Source organism: Babylonia areolata, chromosome 34 (assembly GCF_041734735.1).
Source record: "Babylonia areolata isolate BAREFJ2019XMU chromosome 34, ASM4173473v1, whole genome shotgun sequence".
Classification (NCBI taxonomy): Eukaryota; Metazoa; Mollusca; class Gastropoda; order Neogastropoda; family Buccinidae; genus Babylonia; species Babylonia areolata.
The window spans coordinates 2,705,911-2,719,283 of NC_134909.1; the positions used below are offsets into that span (position 1 = coordinate 2,705,911).

At 49.9% G+C, this 13,373-nt stretch overlaps 1 protein-coding gene across 1 annotated transcript in view; it reads right to left on the reverse strand.

Moving 5' to 3' along the window:
• The window catches only part of LOC143277359 (uncharacterized), a 198,153-nt gene that overhangs the window by 3,664 nt on the left and 181,116 nt on the right, over positions 1-13,373 (reverse strand). Inside the window, exons 19-23 of the mRNA XM_076582144.1 lie at positions 13,100-13,234; positions 4,836-5,536; positions 3,882-4,042; positions 1,370-1,515; positions 682-849 (exon numbers count right to left, since the gene is read on the reverse strand). Of these exons, the coding sequence (XP_076438259.1) occupies positions 682-849; positions 1,370-1,515; positions 3,882-4,042; positions 4,836-5,536; positions 13,100-13,234 (1,311 nt within the window). The remainder of the gene's footprint in view (positions 1-681; positions 850-1,369; positions 1,516-3,881; positions 4,043-4,835; positions 5,537-13,099; positions 13,235-13,373) is intronic.

A 13,373-nucleotide genomic window follows, 5' to 3' on the forward strand; every position in this document is an offset into this window, starting at 1 on the left:
ACATCCCCCCTCACACACACACCAACATCCCCCCTCACACACACACACACACACCAACATCCCCCCTCACACACACACACACCAACATCCCCCCTCACACACACACACACACACACACACACACACACACACCCCAACATCCCCCCTCACACACACCAACATCCCCCCTCACACACACACACACACCAACATCCCCCCTCACACACACACACCAACATCCCCCCTCACACACACACACACACACCCCAACATCCCCCCTCACACCCCCCCCCAACATCCCCCCTCACACACACACACCAACATCCCCCCTCACACACACACACCAACATCCCCCCTCACACACCCCCCCCCCAACATCCCCCCTCACACCGCCCCCCCCAACATCCCCCCCTCACACACAACAACATCCCCCCTCACACACACACACCCCAACATCCCCCCTCACACCCCCCCCCAACATCCCCCCTCACACACACCAACACCCCCCCCCACCCAACATCCCCCCTCACACACACCAACATCCCCCCTCACACACACACACACACCAACATCCCCCTCACACACACACACACACCAACATCCCCCTCACACACACACCAACACACCAACATCCCCCTCACACACACACACACCAATCTCCCCACCCCACCCCACCCCACCCCTCCCCACCTGTCCACCTACCTTTAGCAGACACACCAGCCTTCAAGAACTCGTCAGACAGGTTGTCCAGGTTGAAGCTGCTCGGGAAAAACTTGGAGTCTTCGAACATCCCACTGCGAGGGGTCTTTGGTGTGGTCGTCTCCGACTCGCTGGACAGCTTCGTCTCTCCCTCAGGGTTATCGCCCTTGACTACGCAACAACGAGACACAGCACGTGCTTTTTCATTGTTATTGGTACTTGTATAGCGCCTATTCTCAGTCGGAGACCAAGCTCCAAGTGCTTTACAAACACGGGGTCATTTGCACAACAGGCTGCCTACCTGGGTAGAGTGAACTGACAGCTGCATTTAGAATAGAATAGAATAGAATATGTCTTTATTACCAAGTGTACCGGAGTCACAAGGAATACTGCTGCTCATTCTTGTGCAAACATTCGGTCAGGCTTCAGTCACACACACACACACACACACACACACACACACAAATCAGAGTGGATTTTACGATAAAATTCTGCCAGGGATAACTCTCTTGTTGCCACAGGTTCTTTTACGCCATTCTACGCATGGGATTTCAGTTTATCCACTACGCCACCATTGCACACACACACATACACACACACACTGACCCAGGTTTGAAATCTTTTTCTTGTAGACGTTCACCCCCCCCCTCCCTTTACACACACACACACACACACACACACACACACTGACCCAGGTTTGAAATCTTTTTCTTTTTCTTGTAGACGTTGATGATGGCGCGGGGGGACTGGGGGAGGGGGGTGGTGGACTCGCTGTCCTCTGGGATGAACTTGGGCAGGTTCTCAAACTGTCGCTCAAAGTCCACCTCTGCCAGCACCCTGCACACACACACACACACATCTACATTGAGACACACACACATTTTTAGACACACATATACCGTAAAGTTCGGTCTATTGAGCGCTCTGGTATATAAGCCGCACCCACTAAATTTTGGAAAAAACTGAACTTTATACATACATAAGCCGCACCGGTTTATAAGCCGCACTTATTTCCGGTACCGGAACACATACTGATACTACAGAAAAGCTGTCGATACTGTAGGTTATGAAATAAACACAAGCGGGAACAACACAAAGAAAAGCAAGCGAAAATACTGCTAGTGCCACAAAAAAATAATAAATAAACACAACGAAAATAAGATCCATAATTTAGGGATAGTCACATTTATTCAACGTCATCCTGCTCACTGAATCCACTAAAATCTTGGTCTTCAGTGTCCGAGTTGAAGAGAACCAGCACAGCTTCCTTCACCATCTTGTCAATGACTTCAGCCTTGCTGAGGGGGGATGGAGGTCACTGCTGGTTCGTCGCTTCCACTGTCGTCTGCTAGGTCGATCGCCTTCAATTTGAAGGCTGCATCATAGGCATAACGTTGCGTTTTCGGCAAGATGAGGGTGTACGCTTGAGCAGAGTTAAACTGAATGCTGATCTGAAGGCTATAATGTGTGTGGACTTGATTTATAAAACGCAACAGTTAGCACACGATCCTGAAGCTTATCCAAAAATTCATGGACAGAAATCATGATTTTGGTGAGTTGGCGGGCAGCTAAGAATAGACGAGAACGTGACACTCCCGGGATCGTTAAAATCCGCAAATAAGCCGCATCATTGTATAAGCCGCAGAGGTTGAAGCTGGGGTAAAAAGTCGCGGCTTATAGACCGAACTTTACGGTATATATATTGAGAGAGAGACACACACACACATTTAGAGACACACATATAGACACACACACATTTAGCGACATACATATATATACATAGACAAAAAAACACATTTATTGACACACACACATATATACAGACACACATATATATATATATATATACAGACACACACACACATACATATAGACACACACAGAAATATATATTCACATACACAGAAATACGTACACACACACAGAGAAATATATATATATATACACACACAGGCACATGTATAGATACATTCATATAGGTAACACAGACACATGTATTGTTACACATACGTATGTTACACATGTATAGATACACACATATATTCATAAACACACGTATATATATATATATATATATATATATATATATATATATATATATATATATATATATATACAGACACACATATATATATAGACACACTAACACATAAACACACACACATATATAGACACACACAAACATTTACCGACAAACACATATAGATATGCACACCCATATAGACACACACACGTCCGCCTAGGAAGCGAGAGAATCTGAGGGCGTTGGTTCAAATCACGGCTCAGCCGATATTTTCTCCCCCTCCATTAGATCTTGAGTGGTGGTCTGGACACTAGTCATTCGGATGAGACGATAAACCGAGGTCACGTGTGCAACATGCACTTAGCGCACGTAAAAGAACCCACGGCAACAAAAGGGTTGTTCCTGGCAAAATTCTGTAGAAAAATCCACTTCGACAGGAAAAACAAATAAAACCGCACACAGGAAAAAATACAAAAAAATGGGTGGCGCTGTAGTGTAGCGACGAGCTCTCCCTGGGGAGAGCAGCCCGAATTTCACACAGAGAAATCTGTTGTGATAAAAAGGAATACAAATACAAATACACACAGACACACAGACACACACACACACACACACACACACAGGCAGGCAGGCAGGCAGGACATGCACACACAGTCACATAGTGAGAGTTCAAATGTCATTTCATGTAGGATTAGCAGCTGGGCAGCTGAGCTGAGCTGAGCCGTGCTGTGTTGAGCTGTGCCATGTTGAGCTATGCTGTGCATTGCTGAGACGTGTTGTGCTGTGCTGTGCTGTGCTGCGCTGTGTACTGTGTTGTGCTGTGCTGTGCAGTGCTGCGCTGTGTTGTGATGAGATGTGTTGTCCTGTGATGTGTTGTCCTGTGTTGTCCTGTGATGTGTTGTCCTGTGTTGTCCTGTGATGTGTTGTCCTGTGTTGTCCTGTGATGTGTTGTCCTGTGTTGTCCTGTGATGTGTTGTCCTGTCTTGTGTTGTCCTGTGATGTGTTGTCCTGTGTTGTGTTGTCCTGTCTTGTGTTGTGATGAGATGTGTTGTCCTGTGATGCGTTGTCCTGTGATGTGTTGTCCTGTGATGCGTTGTCCTGTGATGTGTTGTCCTGTGACGTGTTGTCCTGTGTCAAGCTGTCAACACCCCCACACCCCTCCCAGCCCCCGTGCACCCACTTGTTCATGCCGTCGTCCTTGTTCTTCTTGAAGATACTGCGGCGAGGACCACTGGCCGAGCCGGGGGCCGACCCGGGACCACAGCTGGGCGAGGGGACAGCACTCTGGAGGACCTGGGGGTTCACCGTCAGCGGCGGCGGCTTGTGCTTCGCTTTGGACAGCTGATGAGGGGGAAACAGCAACAACGTCAATACAGCGCAGTGAAGAGATGGCTGTACTCAACATCAATTCAATCCAAACGTCTAAAATTACAATTGAGAATGGACGTTAAACAAAAGAACAAACAAACAATTTTTCCGCAATCCAATGAAAATAGGTTTAACAACATCCGTGACAAAAAGATGTGAGCATCTGTATCATATCAGTGTTTGAACACAGCCTAGATATGTGTCAACTCATGTTACGCTATAATGAGGTAGAAAATAATGGCCTGTCTGCTTCAAGTGTTGATGCTTTGTGCAGCATAAGAATGGCTTCTCTTGCTAAAGCTGCGTCCAGTTGGGAATGTGAATATTTCTTTTACTGCGACTTTTGGACACCATCACACAACTCCAAATCACACATAACACCACCACCACATCACACCATCACACGACTCCAAACCAACACATTACACCACCACCACATCACACCACTGCAACTCCAAACCAACACATTACACCACCACCACATCACACCACTTCAACTCCAAACCACACATTACACCACCACCACATGACACTGCCACACAACTCCAAACCACACATTACACCACCACCACATCACACCATCACACAATTCCAAACCACACATTACACCACCACCACATCACACCACCACACAACTCCAAACCACACATCACACCACACCACACCACAAAACCACACATTACATCACACCACACCACAAAACCACCACACCACACACCACACCAGCCAACACACCACCACCACCTTCACCCAGAAACACACCCACCTGTTGTCCCCCTCCGTTGGGGGTGGTGGTGGTGGGCGACGACAGTCCCTCCTTCCCCACCCCGCTACCCCCTCCAGACGCAGACGTTCCCCCGAGCGCCCCCTTCTCCCTCTCCCTCTCCCTCGCCGCCTCTCTCTTCTCCTCTTTCTCCTCCTCCGTCTCTGGCACGTCCATCCTCACCGTCTTCTTCTCTCGCGGTGGCGCCCTCTCCCCGCCCACCAACGAAGACGATTTTCGCTCTCCGCTGCCGCCGTCTGTGTATTTCTTCCCGCCGCCGCCCCCGCCCGCTGACGATGCTCCGTTCTGGTCGAACTCGCCCGCCGGGGTGGGCTGGGAGAGGATGGGGGGCGGGACACCCCCCTCCCTCCTCTTCTCCATCATGCTGCGCAGGATGACCGACTCCCCCCCTCCTCCTCCCCCTACGGAGGTGCTGGGGGGCTGGAGGAGGTGGGGGTGGTGGTGGTGGGGGGAGGAGGAGGAGGAGGAAGGGGGAGGGGCCTGCAGGCGGTGGTGGGTGTGGGCGACGGGGGTGGGGGAGGGGACGGTGGTGGTGGTGATGGCGGCGGTGGAGGAAGGGGGGTGGGAGTGGGAGGGGAGTTGGGGAGGGGGGAGGTGGTGGTGGTTGCTGGGGGAGGGGGCAGGGGAGACAGTGGGGGAGGGGGCAGGGCGGGGGGAGCTGACGGACAGTCGCGATCGCTGGGCTGAAATGAAATGAAATTATGGTGCTTAGAGCCTCGCCAACCACTAAGGCCATCTCAAGGCTATCGCCGCGTCAATAACTACTACAAGGATAAAAAAACAACCAATTAAAACGAGTCACCACTTCAAACTTTCCACTCCAAAGTTAAAAAAACAACTTCCATAGTTTAAAACCTTCAAATCTAGTTAAAAATGTTCACTTCTTTTTAGAAGTCCATCAGCGCCCACGGAGGGACATCACGAAACAAAGTCTTCAAAGAAACCACCGTGTAATGTCTGCGTCTAACGTCATGCAGATCCCAACAATCAAGGAGCACGTGTTTCACGGTGAGAGGCTCGTCACAGGGAATGCATCGAGGGGCCTCTTCCCCCTTCAACAAGTAAGAATGAGTAAAAAAAAAGTGTGCCCCGTACGCAGTCTGCACAGCACAGACTCCTCCTTTCTGTTCTTCACCCCCGAAGGGAGGGTCTCTTTCAGGTCTGGATGGATCTGGAAGAGCTTGTTGTCCGTCTGGGTGTTCCACTCCTCTTGCCAAAGATCCTTAACGTAAGTGTTCACCTTCCGCTTCATGTCTGTGTATGGTACAAAGGATCTGGATAATTCTTTCTTTACAGCGTTCCTGGCCAGCAGGTCCGCCCTTTCATTACCACGAATGCCAACATGTCCGGGAACCCAGGCCAACACAACCTCGTATCCTTTCTTCGTTGCGAGAGTAAAAGCTTCATAAAATTCCAGCAGTTTGGGATGAGTGATATTCCTGCAGGCGATCGCCTCCAGGGCTGACAAGGAGTCGGAAAAGATCATGAATCTCTTTTGTTTCGAAGAGAGAACCATTTTTACCGCCAGAACCAGTGCGGTCAGTTCCGCAGTGTACACCGGGCTGTCAGACAGGATGTGTTCCATTGAGGGCCAGTCAGGGAAGTCGGGACAGAACGCAGATGCAGCGACTCCGTCCTCTGACTTGGAACCGTCAGTGAAGATACTTTGAAAAGTGGGGAATTTGTGGCAGAGTTCCGAAAAGTAAGTTCTGTAGGCCAGAGAACTGGTGGAGTCTTTACGGTACGAGGCCAGATCAAATTGGACCTCAGGTGTTCTAAAAGTCCACGGAGGGCTGTCGGGGAACTTAGAGAAATCTGAGATGCCACCAACATCCAGATCGGCATTTTCTAAGTGCGGCTGAATGCGGAGTCCGAGAGGAGGTATGCAGTTTGGGTTGTCTGTAAATTTCTTATCGAAAGGGTTGTTGAATACAGCGTCATAAGCAGGGTTTGTAGGTTCAGAAAACAATTTCAAATAATAATTTAGGGTCAGCTTCAATCTGCGGTTGGAGAGAGGCGGTTCCCCCACCTCTGCGTACAGGCTGTGCACAGGGGTGGTGCGGAAAGCACCTAAGCTGAGACGGAGCCCTTGGTGGTGTATAGGGTCCAACAGTTTCAGGTAAGACGGTCTGGCCGAGCCGTATACTACACTTCCATAATCCAGTTTGGACCGGACCAGGGCTCTGTAGAGGTGCAAGAGAGTTCTCTTATCAGCACCCCAGTCCGTGTGTGCCACAACTCGAATGATGTTCAGGGCTTTTTGGCAAGATATTTTCAGCTGTTTAATATGGCTGAGGAAGTTCAGCTTCTGATCAAAGACGATCCCTAAAAATTTGGCTTCCTTGACAGCCGGGATGGTGGATTTTCCCAGTCGGATTTCAGGGTCTGGATAGAACTGGCGAAAGTTATGAAAATGAATACATTCAGTTTTGGAGGACGAAAATGTGAAGCCATTCTCCTCTGCCCAACACTGGATTTTGTTGATGCAGAGCTGAAGCCATTGCTGGATGCTGGCATATGTGCTGCCAGTTGCACACAAGGCGAAATCGTCCACGAACAGCGAGCTGTCTGATCCCTTCTGAACGGATTGAACGATGTCATTAATTTTGATGCTGAAAAGAGCCGGCGACAGGATGCTCCCTTGCGGGACACCCAGCTCCTGCTCATGAATGTCGGACAGGGTGGTGCCGACCCTCACCTGGAATTGTCTGTCTTGCAAAAAATTGTGGATGAACTGAGGCTGGTGTCCTCGGCTTCAAGCCGAGCTTGTGCAAGTCCGAGAGAATACCAAACTTCCACGTGGTATCGTAAGCTTTCTCCAAGTCAAAAAATATGGCCACCACATGCTGTTTGTTTACAAAGGCATTTCTTACAGTGGTTTCCAGACGAACCAGATGGTCAACGGTAGAGCGATGCTTGCGGAAACCGCACTGTTCTTTCGCCAGAAGGCCATCGGACTCTAGTTTCCACATCAGTCTACCGTTGACCATCTTCTCCATCAGTTTGCAGATGCAGCTGGTCAGTGCTATTGGGCGGTAGTTGGAGGGGTTCGAGGGGTCTTTTCCCGATTTCGGCAGCGGGATTATGAGGGCTTTCCGCCAGGAGGGTGGAAAAAAGCCTGTGATCCAGATGTAGTTGTAAACTTTGAGCAGGGTGTCCAGACAGGTTTGGGGAAGGTGCTTTAAGAGTTTATAATGGACCTCGTCCATTCCTGGACAGGAATCCGTACAGGTCTGAAGGACAGATTTCATTCATTGTGAAAGGAAGGTTGTAATTCTCTGTGTTGTCGGAAGAGAAGTTACAGGGTGTTTTTTCTGTCAGGTTTTTGGTTTTGAGAAACCGAGCAGATTTGTTAGCAGATCTCGAGTTCTGTTCGATTGTGGAGGCAAGCAAATTGGCAACTGCTTTCTTCTCTGTGACCAGAGCGTCTGAAAGTTTAAGATGGTGAAAGGTTGGGCATACGTTTTTGCCCTTAATTCTTTTTAAAACCCTCCACACTTTCTTCTTGGGTGTGTTGGAGGTTAAGGAAGAGCAAAAATCTCTCCATGACTTTCTCTGGCTCTTTTTAAAAACATACCTGGCTTTCGCCCTCAGCTGTTGATGGGTTCGAACGCTATCGGTCTCCGGTCTCCGAAAGACGCGTCGCTGCGCTCTCTTCCGAGACTTACGGGCCTCCCGACATTCCGTGTTGAACCAGGACGTTCTAGGCACCTGAGGCTTGGAGGTAGACGATGGGACTGCTGCTTTGGCGCAATCTAAAACGATCCGAGTCAGAGTGTCAGCAGGGTCCTTGCTTTTCAATACTGTTTCTTCCTGCAGCTCCGCTCTTATCTTCGTGGTAAAAAAAACTCCAGTCTGCTTTGTCATAGTTCAGGCGGTCAGGCAGAGAGTCACCTTCTCCATCTGTGGGGCGGAGGGCGACAGGAAAGTGGTCACTCCCATGCAGATCGTCGTGCACTTTCCACTCATAGTCCAGGACCAACGATGGATCGCAGACCGACAGATCTGAACACGAGAGCTTTCCAGAGGACAGATGAAGGTAAGTGGGAGACTTGTCGTTAAGACAGCACAAGTCCATATCGGAAAGAAGGTTTTCCAAGAGAAGACCTCGGGCTGATGTCATCTCACTTCCCCAGAGCGGGGAGTGTCCATTGAAGTCGCCCAACAGTAAAAACAGTCGTGGGAGATGGTCGACCAGGTTCATGAGGTCCTGCCTCAGAACACGGACGGAAGGAGGAAGGTACAGAGAGCAGACAGTGATGGTTTTCTCAAGTGTGACTCTGACTGCCACCGCCTGTAAAGGGGTGCTTAAAGGAACTGTACTGTATAAAAGGGACTTGCGAATAAAAAGAGCGACACCTCCCGTCAATCCCTCTTGCTTCGGTTGAGCGGGTTTAAAAACGGAGTTAAAACCAGAGAGAGATAAAACCTTGCCATCTCTTTGCAGAGTCTCCTGCAGCGCCAGCACTGAAGGTTTCAAAGCACAACAAAGCAGCTGAAGTTCCTGTATATTGGCGAAGAACCCCCGGATGTTCCAGTGGATCACTGCCATTAAAAAGGTTAAAAAAAATAAAGCAGCAGCCTATTCCATCGCTACCCCCTGCTCCTCTGCTTGCGGTGGCTCAAGGTCGGCCAAGATCGAGTACTTATTTTTAGAATTTAATTTTTCTGATTCCGACCAAGTCGGAATATCCACCACCTCGGCTCTTCCCGATCCCGCCGAGGCCGCAACCCTCCCCTCCTTGAGTTTTGGAGGTACGGGGGGTTTCTGGCCACTTCTGCCAGCCCGAGGGCCAGGCAGACGAGAGGCGGGGCGAGGGGGGCCGGAGGATGGGGGGGGCGGGAGGCGGACAACGTGCCTCCGCCCGAGGCTTTTCTCTCCCGCCCAGCAGCCCCTGAGGACTGCTGCACAGGATGGGAAGGGGTGGACACGGCACCTCCACCCAACGCCAACGGTTCTAACAAGGTAGGCACGTCGTCCGTCTGCGTCCCTGTGGACGTCGGCTGGACCACGACGTCCATCATCCTGGGTCTGACGACAGAGGCGTAAGACGCCTTAGGCGACGCGGCCTCCACTTGCTTACATGCCTCAAAGAAAGAAATTTTCTTCTCTGTCTTCACCTTCTGGATTTGTTTTTCTTTTTTCCAGGCGGGGCAGTCTTTTGATGAGGACGGGTGGCCGCCTCCGCAGATCGCTGGGCTGCTGGGAGGAAAGAGAAAAGATTTCTTTAACAAATATCTAATCAATCGTTTTTATTGGACTTCATTCAGTTTTTCTCATTTCCTTTTTTTTTTTTCTTTTTTTTTTTTGCACTCTCGCTGATTTTTTGTTTGCATCTTTTTTTGTGTTATTTCATTGATTTGTTGCTGTTGTTGGGGTTCGTTTTTGTTCAAATATTTGTTTGTCAAAGTTTCTTTCTTTTTTTTCTTTTTTTTTTTTTTTTTTTTTTTTTTGCACTCTCGCTGTTTTCATGTTCATATCTTGTATTTTTACATTATTTTGTTGTTGCTGGTTCTTTTTTGTTCAAACATTTGTTTGTTTGTCAAAGTTTCTTTTCCATCATTAACAGAAATGCGATGGCCATGTCGTGCCAAACATTTCCTCGTTGTTTTTTCTGTTTTCTTTTCTGCCGCCCCCATCATCTACGCCATTTCAGTGGCATTACTTCCACGTCACTCATTCCGAACCCCCGATACTCTACAACACCTGGGTTATTCCGTCACAGTCCCAGTGTCGGCAGTTCACAGAGAATTATCAATATCAGGTCACCAGGTGGCCACACACCAGAGGAGACCCTGCACTGCTGCTGATTAACTTTGGTGGCTCCTCAATGTTTCGTCATTCTTGTTTTTGGTCTGCATGTATGTAAAGGGGTGGGGGGGGGAGCGGGGGGGGGGGGGGGGGGTTCTGAAGGTGTGTACAGTGTCCAGTATTGTTGTCACTGTGGTTGCCGGTCTTCCACACACAAAATCTCTCCGTTCTTGCTTCAGAGCAGCAAACCACACAGCTAAAAGACTGGATCGAAACCTGTTCAACCAACACTGAATAAAACCAAAGCCCGGACTGTCTGTCTACTTGTCTGAATAAAAATTCTCACTGGCAAAGACCACCTTTGATCTTTAAGACTATAACTGACGGATTTAACTTACCTGAAGAATAACAATAAATATTAGACATGGAACAATTTTCACAAAAGGATTTAATATGTGATTATAGTCTGATATATCGATAGATATATGTATACACACCACATCAATACAACTGATTTGTATTGTTATCAAACTTGCTTACTGCATCTCTGATAGAACTTTGTTCTTATATATTCATTTTCTTTTTTTTTTGTTATTAAAGGTTAAAAACCCCCATAGCCTTTAAAGTTCATAAGGGCAGTGAATTCATATCCATTGTGTCCAGGGCTCAGCACAGAAAGGCAGTGAATTCAAACCCACTGTGTCCAGGGCTGGGCACAGGAAGGCAGTGAATTCATACCCACTGTGTCCAGGGCTGGGCACAGGAAGGCAGTGAATTCATACCCACTGTGTCCAGGGCTCAGCACAGAAAGGCAGTGAATTCAAACCCACTGTGTCCAGGGCTCGGCACAGGAAGGCAGTGAATTCATACCCACTGTGTCCAGGGCTGGGCACAGGAAGGCAGTGAATTCATACCCACTGTGTCCAGGGCTCAGCACAGGAAGGCAGTGAATTCATACCCACTATGTCCAGGGCTGGGCACAGGAAGGCAGTGAATTCATACCCACTGTGTCCAGGGCTCAGCACAGGAAGGCAGTGAATTCATACCCACTGTGTCCAGGGCTCAGCACAGGAAGGCAGTGAATTCATACCCACTGTGTCCAGGGCTGGGCATAGGAAGGCAGTGAATTCATACCCAGTGTGTCCAGGGCTCGGCACAGGAAGGCAGTGAATTCATACCCAGTGTCCAGGGCTTGTCAAATGAAGGCAGTGAATTCATACCCACTGTGTCCAGGGCTGGGCATAGGAAGGCAGTGAATTCATACCCACTGTGTCCAGGGCTTGGCACAGGAAGGCAGTGAATTCATACCCACTGTGTCCAGGGCTGGGCACAGGAAGGCAGTGAATTCATACCCACTGTGTCCAGGGCTCAGCACAGGAAGGCAGTGAATTCATATCCACTGTGTCCAGGGCTCGGCACAGGAAAGCAGTGAATTCATACCCACTGTGTCCAGGGCTAGGCACAGAAAGGCAGTGAATTCATATCCACTGTGTCCAGGGCTGGGCACAGAAAGGCAGTGAATTCATACCCACTATGTCCAGGGCTGGGCACAGGAAGGCAGTGAATTCATACCCACTGTGTCCACGGCTGGGCACAGGAAGGCAGTGAATTCATATCCACTGTGTCCAGGGCTCAGCACAGGAAGGCAGTGAATTCATACCCACTGTGTCCAGGGCTTGGCACAGGAAGGCAGTGAATTCATACCCAGTGTCCAGGGCTTGTCAAATGAAGGCAGTGAATTCATACCCACTGTGTCCAGGGCTTGACATCAGGACAGTGAATTCATACCCACTGTGTCAAGGGCTTGACATCAGGACAGTGAATTCATACCCACTGTGTCCAGGGCTTGGCACAGGAAGGCAGTGAATTCATACCCACTGTGTCCACGGCTGGGCACAGGAAGGCAGTGAATTCATACCCACTGTGTCCAGGGCTGGGCATAGGAAGGTAGTGAATTCATACCCACTGTGTCCAGGGCTCAGCACAGGAAGGCAGTGAATTCATATCCACTGTGTCCAGGGCTCGGCATAGGAAGGTAGTGAATTCATACCCACTGTGTCCAGGGCTCGGCATAGGAAGGTAGTGAATCCATATCCACTGTGTCCAGGGCTGGGCACAGGAAGGCAGTGAATTCATACCCACTGTGTCCAGGGCTGGGCACAGGAAGGCAGTGAATTCATACCCACTGTGTCCAGGGCTGGGCATAGGAAGGCAGGGCCTAATTCTCTCCCTCCACAGTTTTTACCATCTCTGACCTGAGTCAGGTACCCATTCACAGCTGGGTGGAGGGAGGGAAAACAGAGCACAGAGCCTTTCCCCAGGGACACAGCACCACGCTGAAACAGGGCCTCGAACCCTGATCACTGGTGAACGCTGGACCGCAAGGCCAACGCCAGACTGGTTCTTCCTCAGAGCCTCCTTCACGAACCAACAGAATGCCGTGACGAAATACACCACACACACACCAGCACCCCCACCCCCCTCACTCTCTTACCAGGACTCTGAGGCGGAGGCTGCAGGCTCTCCGTTGCCACGGGGACGTGGGCGATGGCGGCCTTGACCTTGGTAGGTTTGGTCTGGAGGTTGGGGGAGGTGATGTAGCCGATGTCCCCCTTGCCCCCTCCCTCCCCTGTGCACAGCAAGGAATGGTTCAGGTTGTTTGATGCTCTTCACGTGTGGGCGATTGGGGGGAGGGGTGTGTGTGGGCGATTGGGGGGAGGGGTGTGTGTGGGGGATTGGGGGGAGGGGTGTGTGTGGGAGATGGGTGG